General features: G+C 35.0%; 1 protein-coding gene across 11 annotated transcripts in view; it reads left to right on the top strand.

Moving 5' to 3' along the window:
• The window catches only part of IQCM (IQ motif containing M), a 649,001-nt gene that overhangs the window by 286,118 nt on the left and 346,923 nt on the right, over positions 1–15,960 (top strand). For all 11 annotated transcript variants that reach the window (XM_049632280.1, XM_049632276.1, XM_049632278.1 and 8 more), the window contains one exon: positions 326–460. In XM_049632280.1, the coding sequence (XP_049488237.1) occupies positions 326–460 (135 nt within the window). The remainder of the gene's footprint in view (positions 1–325; positions 461–15,960) is intronic.

Genomic DNA, 15,960 nt, shown 5'->3' with positions numbered 1-15,960 from the left:
TATTTTGGTGCGCCTGGGTGGCTCTGTCGGTTAAGCATCCAACCGGCTCAGGTCACGATTTTGTGGTTTGTGAGTTCCATTCCTGCTTCAGGCTCTGTGCTAGCCCTGGCAGCTCAGAGCCTGGAGCCTGCTTTAGATTCTGTGTCTTCCTCTCTCTCTGCCTCTCCCCCACTTACGCTCTCTCTCTCTCTCCTTCAAAAATAAATAAACATTAAAAAAAAAGAACTGCCCTCTTAAGTAAATTAGTTATGAAATCAACTTTCTCATTCTCCCAAATTTCCATCATTTAAAAAAAAAAAGAAAATATTTTATGTCTTTCTTTTAGTCTATGAAACAATGTTTGCTAAGAGAGAAGATTGGCAAGGATTGGAAAGAAGCGAGCTCCTTAAATTCTTCAATGAGTGTGGTCATTTCCCAATCCAGCAGCAAATTGATGAAGTTTGGGACCTGGTCCATAAAGGTGAGTGGTTTCCCATTTCTTGTCTTCTTTTCTCTTACTTTGTCTTTCCCTCTCCCCCTTTTCTTCCTCCCTTGTTCTTTCCTTCCTTCCTTCTCTTATTTAATTTAAATATAATTTAAATTTAAATTGTTCCCATGTTTCTTTTCCATTAAATTTGTCTTATAAAATCCTTTTCCTAAAGTTTTAAAAATCTGATTTTAATATATAAAAGAAGAAATTTAAGGATGATTCAAAGAAGTTAATGTAATACACGTTTTTTAAAGGGGCGGAGGAGGTTATTTTAAGTTTTTAAGATTTTAATATATTTTTGATACAATATAAATTATGTCTAACATAGTGTATTTTAAGCCACTATATTTTAACTACTGATGCTAAAAATCTTTCTACCAGATAGCTAGATTTGGTACTGAAGAACATAGCCAAGTTTAAATATTTAAACATTGTAAACTATTTCAATAGAATTTTACAGTTAGAAACTCATTTATTTTCTGAACAGTAAATAGGTGAAAGGATAGTATTGTATGAGAATACTTAATAATTTAAATGGAAGAACATCCCGTGAAAATTGTCACGAAGATGTGGGGAATATCAACAAGTTTTCCTTAATTCCTTAAGGTTCTTCTCAATGTTTCTATGAGCATAATAGTGCTATAGCTTGCTGTTATGTTTAGAGATGATGGATGGTGTGTTCACAATTTAATTGAGAAAAATGGTGAAAATGAGCCCTGTGTGGGCTCTCTACTGACACTGAGGAAACTGCTTGGGATTCTTTCTCCCATTTTTTTCTGCCCCTTCTCCTGCCCCTCAAAATAAATAAATAAACTTTAAATACAGGAAAAGGACTCATATACCTGTAGGAAGATTTGATTAAGGTCAGAGTGACAAAGTTGGAGATTCATTATAGGTTTGAAGTTCTCTTTCTTAATTTTTAGTTTACCTAATTTATTACCTATGACTTTGCTTTGCCACTGCTGTATCCCTAGTACCTAGAACAGTTTTCTTGACTCTCAATAACTATTTGCTCACAGATTGGCAGAAGCATCTAAATCATTTTGTGCTTTAGTAGTCATGACTAGATTGTTTAATTTTTTTTCTAATGACAGAAACCTAGAATGTTTATTATAGAAAATTTAGGAATGTATAAATATACAAAACTGCCAAGAAATAATAATTGTAAGCATTTGATGTCTATCTTTCCTATTTTTTTCTATGTATATGACATTATTTTTATGAAAAGTGAGATTATTTTCTACATGTTTAAAAATCTGCTTTTTTTGCTTACCAATACTTACAAGTTTCCAAGCCATACCTTTCACAGCATTATTAATGACTGGGTGATAATCTGTCATATGGAGGTTCTATAAGCTATTTATCATTGCATGTTTATTTATTTTTTTTTTAATTTTTTTTAATCTTTATTTATTTATTTATTTATTTAAATTTTTTTTATTTTTTTTAATTTTTTTAATATATGAAATTTACTATTGCATGTTTAAATTGTTTTCATTTTTCTTTATAATAAATAATAATGAAAAAATTAAATGCAGCAAAATAGCATGAATTAGACATTTTAAAACTTATACTGATCAGTGTTAGTAATCTAAAATATAATTTTGTTTTCAAATTAACAGTTTCATAGAAATATTTCCCTCTACTGATTATTTTGGAATATATCATATAAGCTTAGATTTAGAGTATGGCTCTGGCATTAGCTCTCCTGGGTTTAATTCCTGGCTTCACCACTTACTGGTTGTATCTTTGGACAATTTATTTATCTCTGCTATGCCTTATTTTTCTCAACCATAAACAAACATAATACCATCTAAGTCAATTGGACTGTTGTGAAGTTTAAATGAAATAATTTATGTAAAATATGTGTCCCAATACAAGTGCTCAGTAATGTTCGCTTTCATTATTCTTAAAAAATTTGTAAGTATACTTAATCATTTTGATAATTTTTTATGTTGATAATGTTTAACTGTTGAATCTCTTTGTATACTGATTCATTCTATAGAGCTTGTTTACTGAATGTTTTTTGTTGGTTTCCACCCTCTCTTATATCACAATGACCTGTGTGTTCATTTATGCTCATTTTACAGATGAGAGGGCTGAGACTTAAGAAGAGACTTTTCTAAGCTCACTAGTAGAGTTGGAACTTGACTCCTGGTCTCTTTAAGTTAGGTTCAGTGTTGCTTCCATTTTACTATGTGAAGATACTTTAAAAGTTGATGTTATGAAAGCATAATTAGATGATGAAAACATTCTTGACAGCAAGTACTGCCTTTTGTTGATCTTTCACAGACTAGCCTAATGCCTTGCAATATAGTAGGTTTTCTGCAAATGATTGAGTTTATGAAATTTCTTATTAAAACTAGAATTTTCAAAAGAAAACTTAGTTTTAAACCATATTGTTTTTATTATACTGCCTGAAATTGGGAAGTGGTTTTGTTTTTTTTTTTTTTTTTTTTTTTTTTTTTTTTTTTTTTTTTTTTTTTTACAGAAAGGAGCCACTCTAACATAATTTAAAATATATGTCCAATTATGTTGCTCCATCCACTTGAAAAAATTCTTTTGGTGCATAAGAAGCTTTCATTTGAAATGGAAATATACTAACTAATGGAAAAAAAATTATGAGAAATGAAGCTAAATTAATGGTTTTCTACTTGCTTCTGGTATATATTCCATTTTTAAAATAATCTGATTTTATGTGTTTTAGATTGTCAGTCATCTTCATTCATACTGACTTCTTTGATTGGGATAATAGCGCCAGATGTGAAACCTACGCATTTTTTCATCCAGTAGCATATTTTACCTAACGCATATGTACTTAATTCAATTGATTAACTTCTTTGGTGTATGACACCAAGTAGGTCACATTCCTAAAACTGTCTGTATGTATTCAGGTATTTTTAGCTCCCCCACCCCCATTCTTTATTCTCATCACTATGGTAACAAAAAAATTTGTGACTGAGAACACGGTTTTTGTCTGAAAATCTTCCCTTGGGAAAATGAAGCAACTTCAGGCTACATGTATGCATTGATCTTAGCCTACATGCATGCGTTGATCTTAAAAGCTGAAGAGTATGCAAACATGATATTATTTGATATTCATTTAAATCTCAACAAATGAAACTAAAAACTACAGAAAGGCATATCTGAAAGTAAGGAAAATAATACACTGTGGTTCTATATCATCTGTTCTCTTATCATCTGCCTAAATTTTTAGAAATTTGAACTTTGAGTGTTTTCCAGTATTTTTCCAGCATGCAAATAGAACGTTTAGTTTATTTTCTGCAGTTAAAATGAACACACAGTAATAATGAAGACAAGTCCATTTTCACTATGGAGCTCTAGACAAAAACCTTAAAATCAGAAACACAGAAATTACCTGTATGTTATTTAACCTAACATATTCTATGCATCTGAAGAAACTGTGGCCTAAAATGGAATGTAAATTATTTCAAGTTCCCTGACTAGTTAGTAGCAAACTATAACTAAATCCTGGGCCTCCTGCTCCTCAGGGCACAGCTTTGTCCACCATAAATGGACAACACTGAATTTTTTGCTGTTTTTTAGAGAAAAGGTTTTATGTTATTAAATTAGAAACGTATAATTATTTTTCCTTAAATTTTTTTCGTATGAACAGACACTCTAATGATAAAATTTTAATTATGCAGGAAAGTGGTTAAAGAGGATTTAAAAAGATAGTAAGAGATTCTAGGGTATAGGAAATGTGAGACATGGGCAAATTCTGGCAGTAAAAAAATACAGAAGTATTGGAGCCTTATTTTAAATAACTTCTAAAAACATTTAGCACATATTTATTATAAAATGCTGAAGACACACCCTAAAAACAAAAGATGAAATGAAAATTACTGGTTATTTTGTGTTCCAGCTACTGACTAGGGGTCAAATAGAATAGGTAGTCAGGTCTTATATGGATTTCCTAGTGCTACTATTAACATTTGTAGAGACTATCTGACAATCTTCTTTTTTTATATAATAAAAATTTGATCACACTATATATTTATGTTGTTGGTACAAATCTCAGCTCATAAACTCACTGTTTTTATTTTTTTCTTTTTATTTGAGAAAGAAAGAGAGAGAGAGAGAGCATGAGCAGGGGAGAGGGGCAGAAGGAGAGGGAGAGAGAGAGAGAGAGAGAGAGAGAGAGAGAGAGAGAGAGAGAGAATCTTAAGCAGTTTCCACACTGAGCTCAGAACCAGACGAGCTGAATTAAGAGTCAAACAGTCAACCAACTGAGCCACGCAGGCACCCCCTCACTGTTTTTCTACAACAAGTTAATTTTTATTTCTAGCTTCTATCCATCAAAATTGAATTTCAGTCAGTCTGGCTTTTCATTCCCTTTTTTCTGAGATTGTGGCTAAAGGGATAGAGGGCATTTACATACTGACATAGCATGTGGAGTGTCTACCTGATCTGCAGTGTCATCTTTGACATAGGCATTGCTTGGTGTATTCATTTGCTAGGTCTGTCGTAACAAAATACCACAGACATGGGTATGGATCATGGATCACCCATGTTTATCATACTTGGGGTTCATTGAACTTCTTGGATCTGTAGATTAATGTTTTCATCAAATTTGTCAATTTTTCAGCCATTTTTTTCGTACATTTTCCCCTCTCTCCTTTCCTTCTTAGACTCTTATTACATTTATATGAGTACACTTAATGTGTCCCAGAGGTCTCAGAGGCTGTGTTTACCTTTTTTTCAATTTTTGTTCTTTATTTTTAAAAGACAGAGAGAGAGAGAGAGAAAGAGAGCGAGTATGAGCAGGGAGAGGGGCACAGAGAGAGGGAGACACAGAATCCAAAGCAGGCTCCAGGCTCTGAGCTGTCAGCACAGAGCCCAATACGGGGCTTGAAATCACAGACTGTAAGATCATGACCTGAGCCAAAGTTGGACACTCAACTGAAGAGCCACCCAGGAGCCCCTTGTTCTGTTCTTAAAAGTGGATAATATTTATTGATCTATCTTCAAGTTTACTTTCTGCCTTCTGTCTTCTCAAGTCTGTTGCTGAGCCTGTTTTGTAAATTTTTCATTTTTTATTTGTCATAGACTCTGTGTCTGGAGTTCTCTCTTGTCCAGCAAGAAAATGGGACACAGGATTAAAAATGAGAGAGAGGCTAATGTCCAGGAGGAAACAAGAGCCCCAAGTAAGGGTCCTTGTTCCATTTTTATTAGGATCAGAAGGCTTACAAATGTGGTGATGGATGTGCACAAAGAGACAATGAAATCATGAACATTAAGTCATGGGTGTGTAGGGAAAGGGGGTTTTGAAGATATGCGGTGTTAGGGGTTTGGGTCAATACAAAACAAAATCCTGGCACCAGACAGAAGGTTGTTCACAGCAGACTGAGTCCTCACCTCTGTTTATCTAAACTGGTCTAGGAGACCAGAAAGACTGAGCATGCTACTTCAAGGTCAACAAGGCACCTTTCTTTTGCTAATTAGCTCCCCTCTGGGCAACTTTGCCCCACTGCAATCTATAACTCTATTTACCTCTTTACCTAATTTGGTCCTTCCTGTGAAAGCAGCTTTCTGCTATTGTACTAAGTTGGGCGTTTCCACCCTGAATACCTAATCTTGTTTACCTCATCTTGGATGTTTTCATCCTGAGATTCTCTGTTCCTATACTTTTGTCCTATACTGGAGGCCTTTGCCCTGCTTCTCCTACACAGGGGGACTTTGCCCTGTTTCCCTAATCTTATTTACCTAATCTTGTTTACCCAAACTTGGGTGTGTACATCCTATGGTTTCTAATTCTTTATGCCTTGTTAACCCATCAGTGCAGGCTCAGGGAACTCCTAAGCTTATTCCCCACAGTTATTACATTTTTCAATGCTAGAATTTTTTTTACAGATTCTGTTTATCGTGATAATGCCCATTTTTGAGTTATTGTCATATTTCCCATTAATTCTTTAAATATAATTTATTTCAATTATTTGAGCACATTTATAGTAGCATCTTTGATGTCTTCGTCTGCTAAATCTGATATATAAGTCCATTCAGACTTAATTTTTGTTGACTGCTGTTTTTTCCCTGAGTATTGGTCACACTTTCCTATTTATTTGAATGTTTCTATTGTTATTTTTGTTGAATACTGGACATTTTAGGTAATATGTTGTTGCAACTATGGATTCTGGCGTCCCCTTTCCAAGGGTTTATTTATTTATTTAGTAACTTCTCTGGACTTAATATCTGGAATCTGATCTGTCTCCCCCAGGTGTTTGGCTATTGATTTCTCTGCTCAGTCATTGTTTTAATTTTTTTAGAGTGGCTTTTGAAAAAGCTATCTCTGATTCTGTATAACCTAGCTGTCAGCCTATGATTAGATAGAGTGTTTACTCAAACACCTTGAGCCATTAAGGTTTCCAGCCTCTGCCTGATCTGTGTGTGTGGGTTGGGAGTACATTCAGTGCTCAAATGTGCTCATATTTTACATCTGCCTCATATTCTACCTTCCACTGGTACTCTTGGGTCTTTCCTGTTCATTCCCATTGTTTTCCAGTTAGCTTGGGATGTGTGTAATAGTTGTCAAGCCATTCTGTGGCTTTCTCATTTCGAAATATGCCTCTGAAATTTCCGGCTTGCCAGTGCCTGCCCCAACTCAGACTGAATTCAGGCTAGCACAGCTGCAGTGTCTCTCCATTTATTTCTTATCAATTGTGTTATATATACTATTCAATGTCAATAGATGTGGAGTTTTTCCTACTTCTTCAAATCAATTTAGCTTCCTGGTTGATTGGTGTCTGGCTGGGGGGGTAGGAGGAATAATCCTCATGTTAGACATACTGATACTGGTTCTTCATACTATTGTCATGACCCAGTTCAGTAAAACCTATGACCTAGTGATCTAAATTTGTTGACTAGAGAAAGACAGAATGCTCAAAAAATATGGAGGCAAGTAAATGAGTAGAATTCTTAGGACAAAATTATCTGAAATGACTTAATAAAGATGACTTGGAGCATATGGTCAGTGTTAGGAAAGTTTGGCACCTATTCTAATGACTATATAATGATAATACTCCTTTTACTATCACCTCCACTTCCTAGAAGAATCTAGAAGAATTCTAGAAGAATCCTGAACCGATTTATCATGAAGTTCTTTAGCAGAATTTCATGTACTTGTGTTATAGAACACTGGATCCCTTTAGAAGTATTTGGTGTTGGGGCACCCGGGTGGCTCAGTCAATTAAGCATCGAATTCTGGATCTCGGCTCAGGTCATGATTTCATGGTTCATGGAATTGAGCTCTGTGTCTGGCTTTGGCTGACCCTGTGGAGACTACTTGGGATTTAATCTCTCCCTCTCTCTCTACCCCTCCCCTGCTCATGCTTGCTCTCTCTCTCTCTCTCTCTCTCTCTCTCTCAAAATGAATAAACTTAAAAAAAAAAGTAATATCAAGTACTTACTCTGATGGGTGTACTGCAAAACTCCCATGAACTGATACTCTTTCCATGCATTACAAAAAAGTAAAGATTTTGTCAGTGGTGTCTATAGCCTTTGTATAGCAGGTTGCAGCTTTTTTTTTCTGGTGTTTTAGTAGATATTTTCTGATGCTTTCAGCCACGTGAAAGGTAAAAACACATTCTCTTCTCTGACTGATGATTTCAGGAATAAGTTATGAAGTGAAAAGAAATGAATTAGAGCATACTACATGGATGCCTTCTGTGGTTGTGGCAATCCAGAATCTTTTTTGAAAAAATTGTAACAACAAATTTCAACAACAATTTCAACAAATACATTTTGAGCACTTTATATGTGCTGTGAAATATATTGTGGTTCAAAGGTCTCAAAAATCCACTTAATAACAGGAGGGACATGGACATATATAACTAGATAAAGACAAGGTTGTAAATGTTTATATATTCACAATAGTATCGAGCACTAATACAAATGTCATGTCTTAAGTTTGGAAGTCAGAGAAGGTTATAGAGAATGTTGAAGATAATGTCAATCATTGTTGCATGAGTTAACTAGATCATAAGAGAAAGAGGTTTCACACATAAAAGAGAGATTTGTGCAAGGCAAATTAGAATTTTTAGGTCAGCTGGTAACGGTGAAGAGGAGAAATCTGTGCGTAACTGGAGAGAGCGTGGTTTACTAAAACTGCTGACTAAAAGATGTCAGATCATTCACTGAGATCTAGTTGACAGTGGTTTCTTCTTATACTGTTCTTCTTGTTTTGAATCCTATGTATTCACCTGTCATCTATTGGAAATGGATATTTTCAAATACACAATTCATATTAGATTTTGGATACATACATCAGTTTTGTGTCAGTTAGGAGCTATTTAAACATGTTTCTCTAGAACTTGAACACCCCTGCATAAACTAGAGGGACCAGACCCTAGGGGCAAAGAGCAACCCTGTAGGATCTGTCTCTCACCACCATGCTTCAGCTATGTAATCCAAGCAGCTGCTCCCACAGTTTTGCCTGCTTTCTCCCCTAACACTTTTTAAAGATGGTTCTTGATATTTTGTCTCATATTTCATTATTTCATTCTGTTAATGCCTTCTTTCACCCTAGCTATGGCTGTGCAAAGCCTGTTAAAGCCTATGCTAATGATATGCCCTGGGAATGATCTGGGCCAGTGAAAGACTTTCCCCTTTCCCCTCTTTCCTGTCTTCCTGCAGTCATGTGAGTTGTTACTCCAATTAGTAAGGTAGTCTAATTAGCCATTCTGGGATTTTTTTTTTTTTTAAGCCTTTGAGTCTTTTATTGTTTGGGTTGAAATATTTGGACCATTGTTATAAGCTACATAGAGCATCTGATTAAATTGTGTAATATGACTTAACACTAGCTATTCTTTTAAGGCCTGTCTGTTTTCGTTAAGTAGAGAATAACCATCTTCAAGAAACAGCAGGAACAGCAGGGGTTTGAGAGGAGTGTAACTTCAATAAAGGTATAATTACTTTCATAAGTCTATTAGAGGGCAAGGCTTTAGGCTCCTTTTGTTAGATCACTGTTTATTAAGATTACACACCCAATACTCTTAACATGCAAAAATCCACTAGCAAGTCTTTGTTTTATATGATTAAATTACCATAGTATCAGGGGTATGAAATATTGAAAACAACTTTGCTAGCAAGTTGCTGATTAATAAAACATTAATATAAAATATTTCATCAGAAAGTCTTATGAAATGCAACATTTTATGATATAGTATAAGTATTCCAACATCAAAAAGCATTAAAGAGCTGTGTGTGTGTGTGTGTGTGTGTGTGTGTGTGTGTGTGTGTGTTTCTGGCATTCCATTTGATCCAGAGTCCCATTAATTCCCCCAGTGAAGTGAAAACTGTCAAAGGAATTAGAGTAATTTTCAGCCCTTGACAGTCAAGTGAGTTTTGCCAATCTCACCCAGTCCACTTTTTAAATTTAAATTTAATTTTAATTTTATTTTAGAGAGCAGGGGTGGAGGAACAGGGGAGTGGAGCAGAAGGAGAAAGAGAGATAATCTTAACCAGGCTCCACACCCTGTGTGGAGTATGACATGGGGGTTCAATCTCATGACCCTGGGATCATGACCTGGGATCATGAGCTGAAATCAACAGTCGGTCAACCAAATGAAGCACCCAAGTGCCCCTCACCTAGTCCACTTTTTTTTTTAAGTTTATTTATTTTGAGAGAGAGTGTGAGCAGGGGAGGGGCAGAGAGAGAAGGAGTGAGAGAATCCCAAGCAGGCTGCACACTGTCAGCACTGAGCCCAACATGGGGCTAGAACCCACAAAATGTGAGATCATGACTTGAGCCAAAATAAAGAGCTGGATGCTCAACCATCTGAGCCACCCAGGTACCTCACCCAGTTCACTTTTTAAGTCACCTTTAGGAATGCACATTTTCTAACAGTTTTGAATCAAGATTAAAAAAAAATCAGTGTTGACTCACTATATTGTACACCTGAAACTAATATTACACTATATGTTAAGTAAGTGTAATTTAAATAAAAACTAAAAAAAAAAATTATGCTCTGCTCAGTAAGGCACCATGATGTTCCCAGGTTGTGAAGTCTGTCATGCTCTGTATATTATAAATGGTACTGAAATGCAAGCTTATGATTCAGATCTATAGAACCACACTTGTGAGAACTGCCAATTTGGCATCATAGAAGCCAGTTGTTAATGCTAAAGTCTTGTTAACTTAAAGTTTGCCTTTAAAGCTGTGATAAGCTCATGAGTTTCATTTGGTATTTCAATTTCCAAAATTTAAAATCTGTGACTGTTTCCATGTTGAAATCCACATGGTAATATTGTTTTGTAGCTGCATTTTCTTATGAGTCACGTTGGTCTGTTATGCAAGGAGATGTTTATAGAGTAAGATTCTTTCAGGGAATGGTTTTTCAGGCATTTTAACATAAATACCTCATATTTCTACCAGAAAGTTGTTGGATTTATAGTCTTTCAAAGTATTCTTTCCAATGATACCTTATCTACTAATGCTTATATATATATATATTTGGCATGATGAGTAACCAAACATCTTTTCATCTGATGCTCCTTAGTGGTTTATATATAGAGGACTTAATTTTCATATGCATCCTTGTATGCAGTTGTCATCTTTTAAGGTAAAAACAAGTACACAAATGTAAGCACATTTGCATAGCATATGTATTATAGTTAGTAACTCCCATCAACACTAATAATTGCTCAAAAAAGGCAGATATCAGAACCTTCTTTTTCTCTTTATTCTTTGTGGAGTTTAATTCATAGTACTAATCAGAAAAGGCAAAATTGACTCTATACCTACAATTTATTGTGTATATTTTCTAGTATAGCGATTTTCATGTAACATTAAACAACCTATTAAACTTATGTCTCTTAACCAAGGTCTTATAACATTCTCATGCATTTAAATAAGTTAAAAACTTATTTCCAAATAATTTGATTCTAAGAAAGTTATTGTACCCAAATTTTTAAAGTAAGAAAGAAATTTAAATGGATTAGAAATAATCCCTGTAGCATCACTCTAACTTACTGGAATTCTAAAGACTTTTTGTTGAGAGAGAAAGGATGGAGTTAAGACTGGTGTGTTGGGAATTGCACCCAAATTTAGCCCTTGTGCATGTGTCATGCAGGTGAACCTCACCCTGGGCAGGTGTAGCCAGAAATAGAGTAAGAACACTTGCCGTGTGTTAATAGCCCATATCAGCTGGCTAATTTCCAGTAGGTCAGTCTTACTCTGCTTACTCTGCCCTTGGAAAAAATTCTGATTATTGTGGAGTTAAGAGCAGTACTGCTTTTCAGCAATGAGATAGATGACTGCTCATGTAAGTACTGTAAATTTCTAGCTTGTGCCATACTTTTGTTTTCTGTACCTACCTAGAACCAATCATTGCTAGAAATGCTTCTAATACTATGGTCTTCATGATGTTTTTGGTTGAAGTGAAAGACAAAGAAGCCCATCACCAACTACCATATTCCAAACTTGTTATTCTGCAGATAATAACTAGCTTCCTAAATATAACATTTGCAGGACTGAGGCATTTATAGTAACTTGAGGACTTTTGTTCTGTTTACTTACAGCTCTCTGTGTTCCTTCAGTTTTCTGGAGGTGCTTGCAATTAGCAGTTTTGAGCATAACCTAGGCTCTCATTTTCTTTAATTTTCATTTCTAATGGTCATATTCCTATAGCAACTTACTTCCTTGGTTCTAACCGGATTTTGTCATTCCCAGCAACTGCAAGCCTCCAATATCTGTTTTTCAAGCTTCCTTCTCCCTGACCACCTCTCACAACTTTATGGCTCTTCTTTCCCTTCAATAAATCTGCGGCACATGGAACATTGAATCCATTAACTTTACTATATTTATAATATTCATAACCCTTGGGGTCTTTCACCTTCCCCACTACTTAGCTTGGATTTATTCCATGGTACCCCACACATACTATTAACCTGAAAATAAGAGCTGTAATGTGAGGCCCAAAAGCCTTTTATCTGGGATCAAAGAATTACAATTCACGGAGCACAGAGTTAGGTAGAAACCCAAATAGTGTACCACTTGTAGGGTGAAAGCAAGGGGTTTTTATGAGGAAAAAAAAGCGGGTGATCAGATGAGTTGAAGAATGGAAGGAAAATTTTTTCGATGGATGGTAACAAACTAAGCTACTCTGGGTTATACATTGACTGACTGCTGATTCTGTCTTCAGAAAGTTCACAACTGTCAGTCCTGTGATCAGCATGTCTTTTCTCCTACTGACTTCTTAAGTCAATTGCTTGCCCTTTTGCCCAGTCCAAAGGTTATGGCTCAGTTCAAATAAAGGGAGGTAAGGCAGTTTCTCTGCAGTGACCACTCCAGCTCTATTTAAAATGGATCCAGTCATGTCAGCTTTTCACAATACATATTAACTTCCTTACTCTCCCCAGCCTTAATTTCCAAAAGGCTGAATCTGACAGAGCCAAGTCTCTGCCTAGTTCAAGAAGACGAACATGGCATGGCTGGAGAAAAACACAACCATGCTGATTTCTTTCACTTTAAATTTCTGATCATAAATGTCAGGTGGACCCCTAGAACTGCCAGGCAGTTTTATTCCATTTTTTTTAGTTAATTCAATTTCTTCTTCTCCCAGAATATTTCATACAATTCAGTCCTTCTCAAACTTAACACCTCTATCTTCCCCCTCCTTGCTAATGACTTATCTCTAATGAAAATGATATAGCAGACAAAATTAGAAAAGACTGTTATCTTCTTACCTCTCCATCTATCATTTTCTTTTTAAGACATATTATCAAGTAATTTAGACATATAAAAAATCACTGACATGTAATAAATACTACTCAGGTAGTGGGCTAATGGTACATGTAGCAACATAGATAAATATTTTTCAAAAAATAATGAAGTCAAAGGACACATAATGTATGTAAAAATTTTAGGCTTTTAACATGAACTTTTAATTACTTAAGAGTACATAGATTTGTAATAAAAGCATAAAGACATGAAAGAGGTAAGGGAAAATCATAAATTTGGAGTCATGATTAACTCTTTTTTTTTTTTTTTTTTCTTCACCATGGCAGAAACAGCTTCATTAGAGATCTAGGCATGTCAGGGAGCCCCAGTCGGTCACAGAGAAGAGAGATCAATATTGTACAGGACAAGATTCCAGCACTACAGAAATATCCTCTCAAAAACTAAATGTGAACTAAAACTTCCATCTTAACATCCTAACAGAAATGCTGCCAAGTTTAGCCCATGTGAAACTTCTGGAAGCTCCTGTTGAAATATTTTGCATAAAAGGGAGCTCTCCAGCACAGCCGAATCTGAGCTGTATACAGGTTACGGGTATGGGATAGAAGAAATAGATAAAAGGATAAGGGGAATGTTCTCACTCACACTAGGTCATCTCAGTGTGCAGGTGAGAGAGGAGCCATTACCACTGTGGTGGGAGGGAAAAAGTGAGAATACAATTGAGAAAGGATTACATAAAGCACCCACATTTTATTTTCAGTTTTTAGTGGGAGTAAGATATTTTCTTTTTCCTTTTAAACTATTTATCCCAGCATGCTTTGTTGATTCTTTGATCAAATCAGTACTCTCTTGGAGTACTGATTTGCAATCCTGCTTCTAACATATATCAAATTCTCTTCTAAATCTGGGTCTGTTTCTGGGTTTTCAATTCTATTTCTTTTTTTCTTAGTATATTCCTGTACCAATATCATAGTCAGTGTAGCTTTATAATGAGTCACTGGACCAGACAGGGCCTTTTTTTGTCTTGTACCTTCTTGGACTTTTTCACTTCTATAAAAATGTGGGAGTTAGTCTTTCTAGTTGCATTAAAAATGCAGTAAATATCAAAACAATTTGTAGAAAATTAACTTTTGGATATTAAATCTTTGTGCTTATGTATAGGTTATTTTTTAAGTTTTTTTATATTTTACATTTTATGTTTTTATTATATATTTTATATTTATATCTTTTATGTTTTTCAATAGTTTTCTTCATTTTTCCCTAAAGGTCTTATGCATTTTTATTGGACTTCTTTCTTTTTTGTTTTATTTTATATTTTTATATTAAGAAAAATTAACATGAGATCTCCCCTCTTAACAAATTTTTATAGTGCATAGTACAGTATTGCTGATTGCTGACTATAGGTACAATGTTGTACAGCAGATCCCATAGGACTTATTCATCTTGCTTAACAGACTTATTTCTAAGTATCATATCTTTTATTGCTATAGGATATGAAGGAAGATTAACCTTTCTTTTAATGTTTAAGTTGGGTGCTGGGTACACATGTTTATTTTTGCTGCTCTAGTAACTTCTTTTTATATGTCTGAAATAAATTTAAAAAATCAAAATTTCCCAGTTCCTTTTTGTCACATGTAGAATAAACTTCAAATACTTAACAAATGATACATTTTTTTACCTTTATGACTTCAATTCCTACCCTTCTCCTTTTTGCTTACTCTGCTCCAGTCAGGCTGATGACTTTACGTTTTTGAATATATTAAATTCTTTACACTCACTATTTCTTCTATTTAGAACTCTCTTTCCTTTTGGATCACTTTGTAAGAGTTTGACTCACATGCTTACTCCAGTATTATTTTCTTAGAAAGACGTTTCTTGATTTTCTTTTCTGAAATATCTCGCTTTCCTCTCATTGTCTTCTGCCCTCTATGCTCCTCCGTTTCTTTGATATTTTCTACATATTTGAATGTATTTATATTCAAACATGTATTTGTTTATTTGTTAACTGTCTATCTCCTCTACTTGCCTATTGATTTCCAATATGGCAGTGATCTTATCTTTCTTGTTCACTGCTATGATCCAGTTCATAGGATAGACCCTTGTGGGTATACAGAAAGAAGGGGAGAGATGATGTCACCAGCCACAGCAGAATGAAGGATACATGCCAGTTCTAAGGAAAGAGATGTGAAAGGAAAATCTTTCCTACTTTCCTCTAAAATTATTAGAGTAGGAAAAAATGGAAAAAGTATCATCTGCCTGTACTCCTACAGATGATAAAAAGTAGACTCTTCAGTCACCTTCTGTCATGTCTTGGAGCCAAGAGGGAATGTTACCCTTCAGAAAAAGTCTGATCCCCTCAGGACTTTCCAAAGCTTTCTGCCAGCCAAACGTTTGCAGATCCTATAGGCTTGCCCAGGTAATAATTTCTTATTCATGATTATTCTGTTTGGTGTGTTGGGGTATATGATTTTAAGCATGGGACATCTCTTATAGATCTATTGCAAATGTGTCACTTTGTAGGAATATAGGGTGGTCTGGTGTCATGCCAGCATCAGCTTTGTTTACCAGGCTCCAAAAGGGCTTCTTGTTGCTCATGTTTTTATTTAGTTTATATGTTGTTTTTAAGGTTTTTAAGGTGAAAACATTTGATGCATCCCAAGACCATATCTATTGAGACATATTCAAATTTTTTTTTGCAATGGTCTGGTGAACTTAGGACACACTTGCATAGCCAGCCAAGTATGAGTCACCCAACAAAAGGGAATGTTAGGAGGAGATTAAATCTGATTAGGAT

The sequence above is a fragment of the Panthera uncia genome, chromosome B1 (genome assembly GCF_023721935.1).
Source record: "Panthera uncia isolate 11264 chromosome B1, Puncia_PCG_1.0, whole genome shotgun sequence".
In the NCBI taxonomy this organism is placed as follows: domain Eukaryota; kingdom Metazoa; phylum Chordata; class Mammalia; order Carnivora; family Felidae; genus Panthera; species Panthera uncia.
Note: the sequence above shows the minus strand (reverse complement) of the source record. Positions and strands in the feature narration are given on the sequence as shown.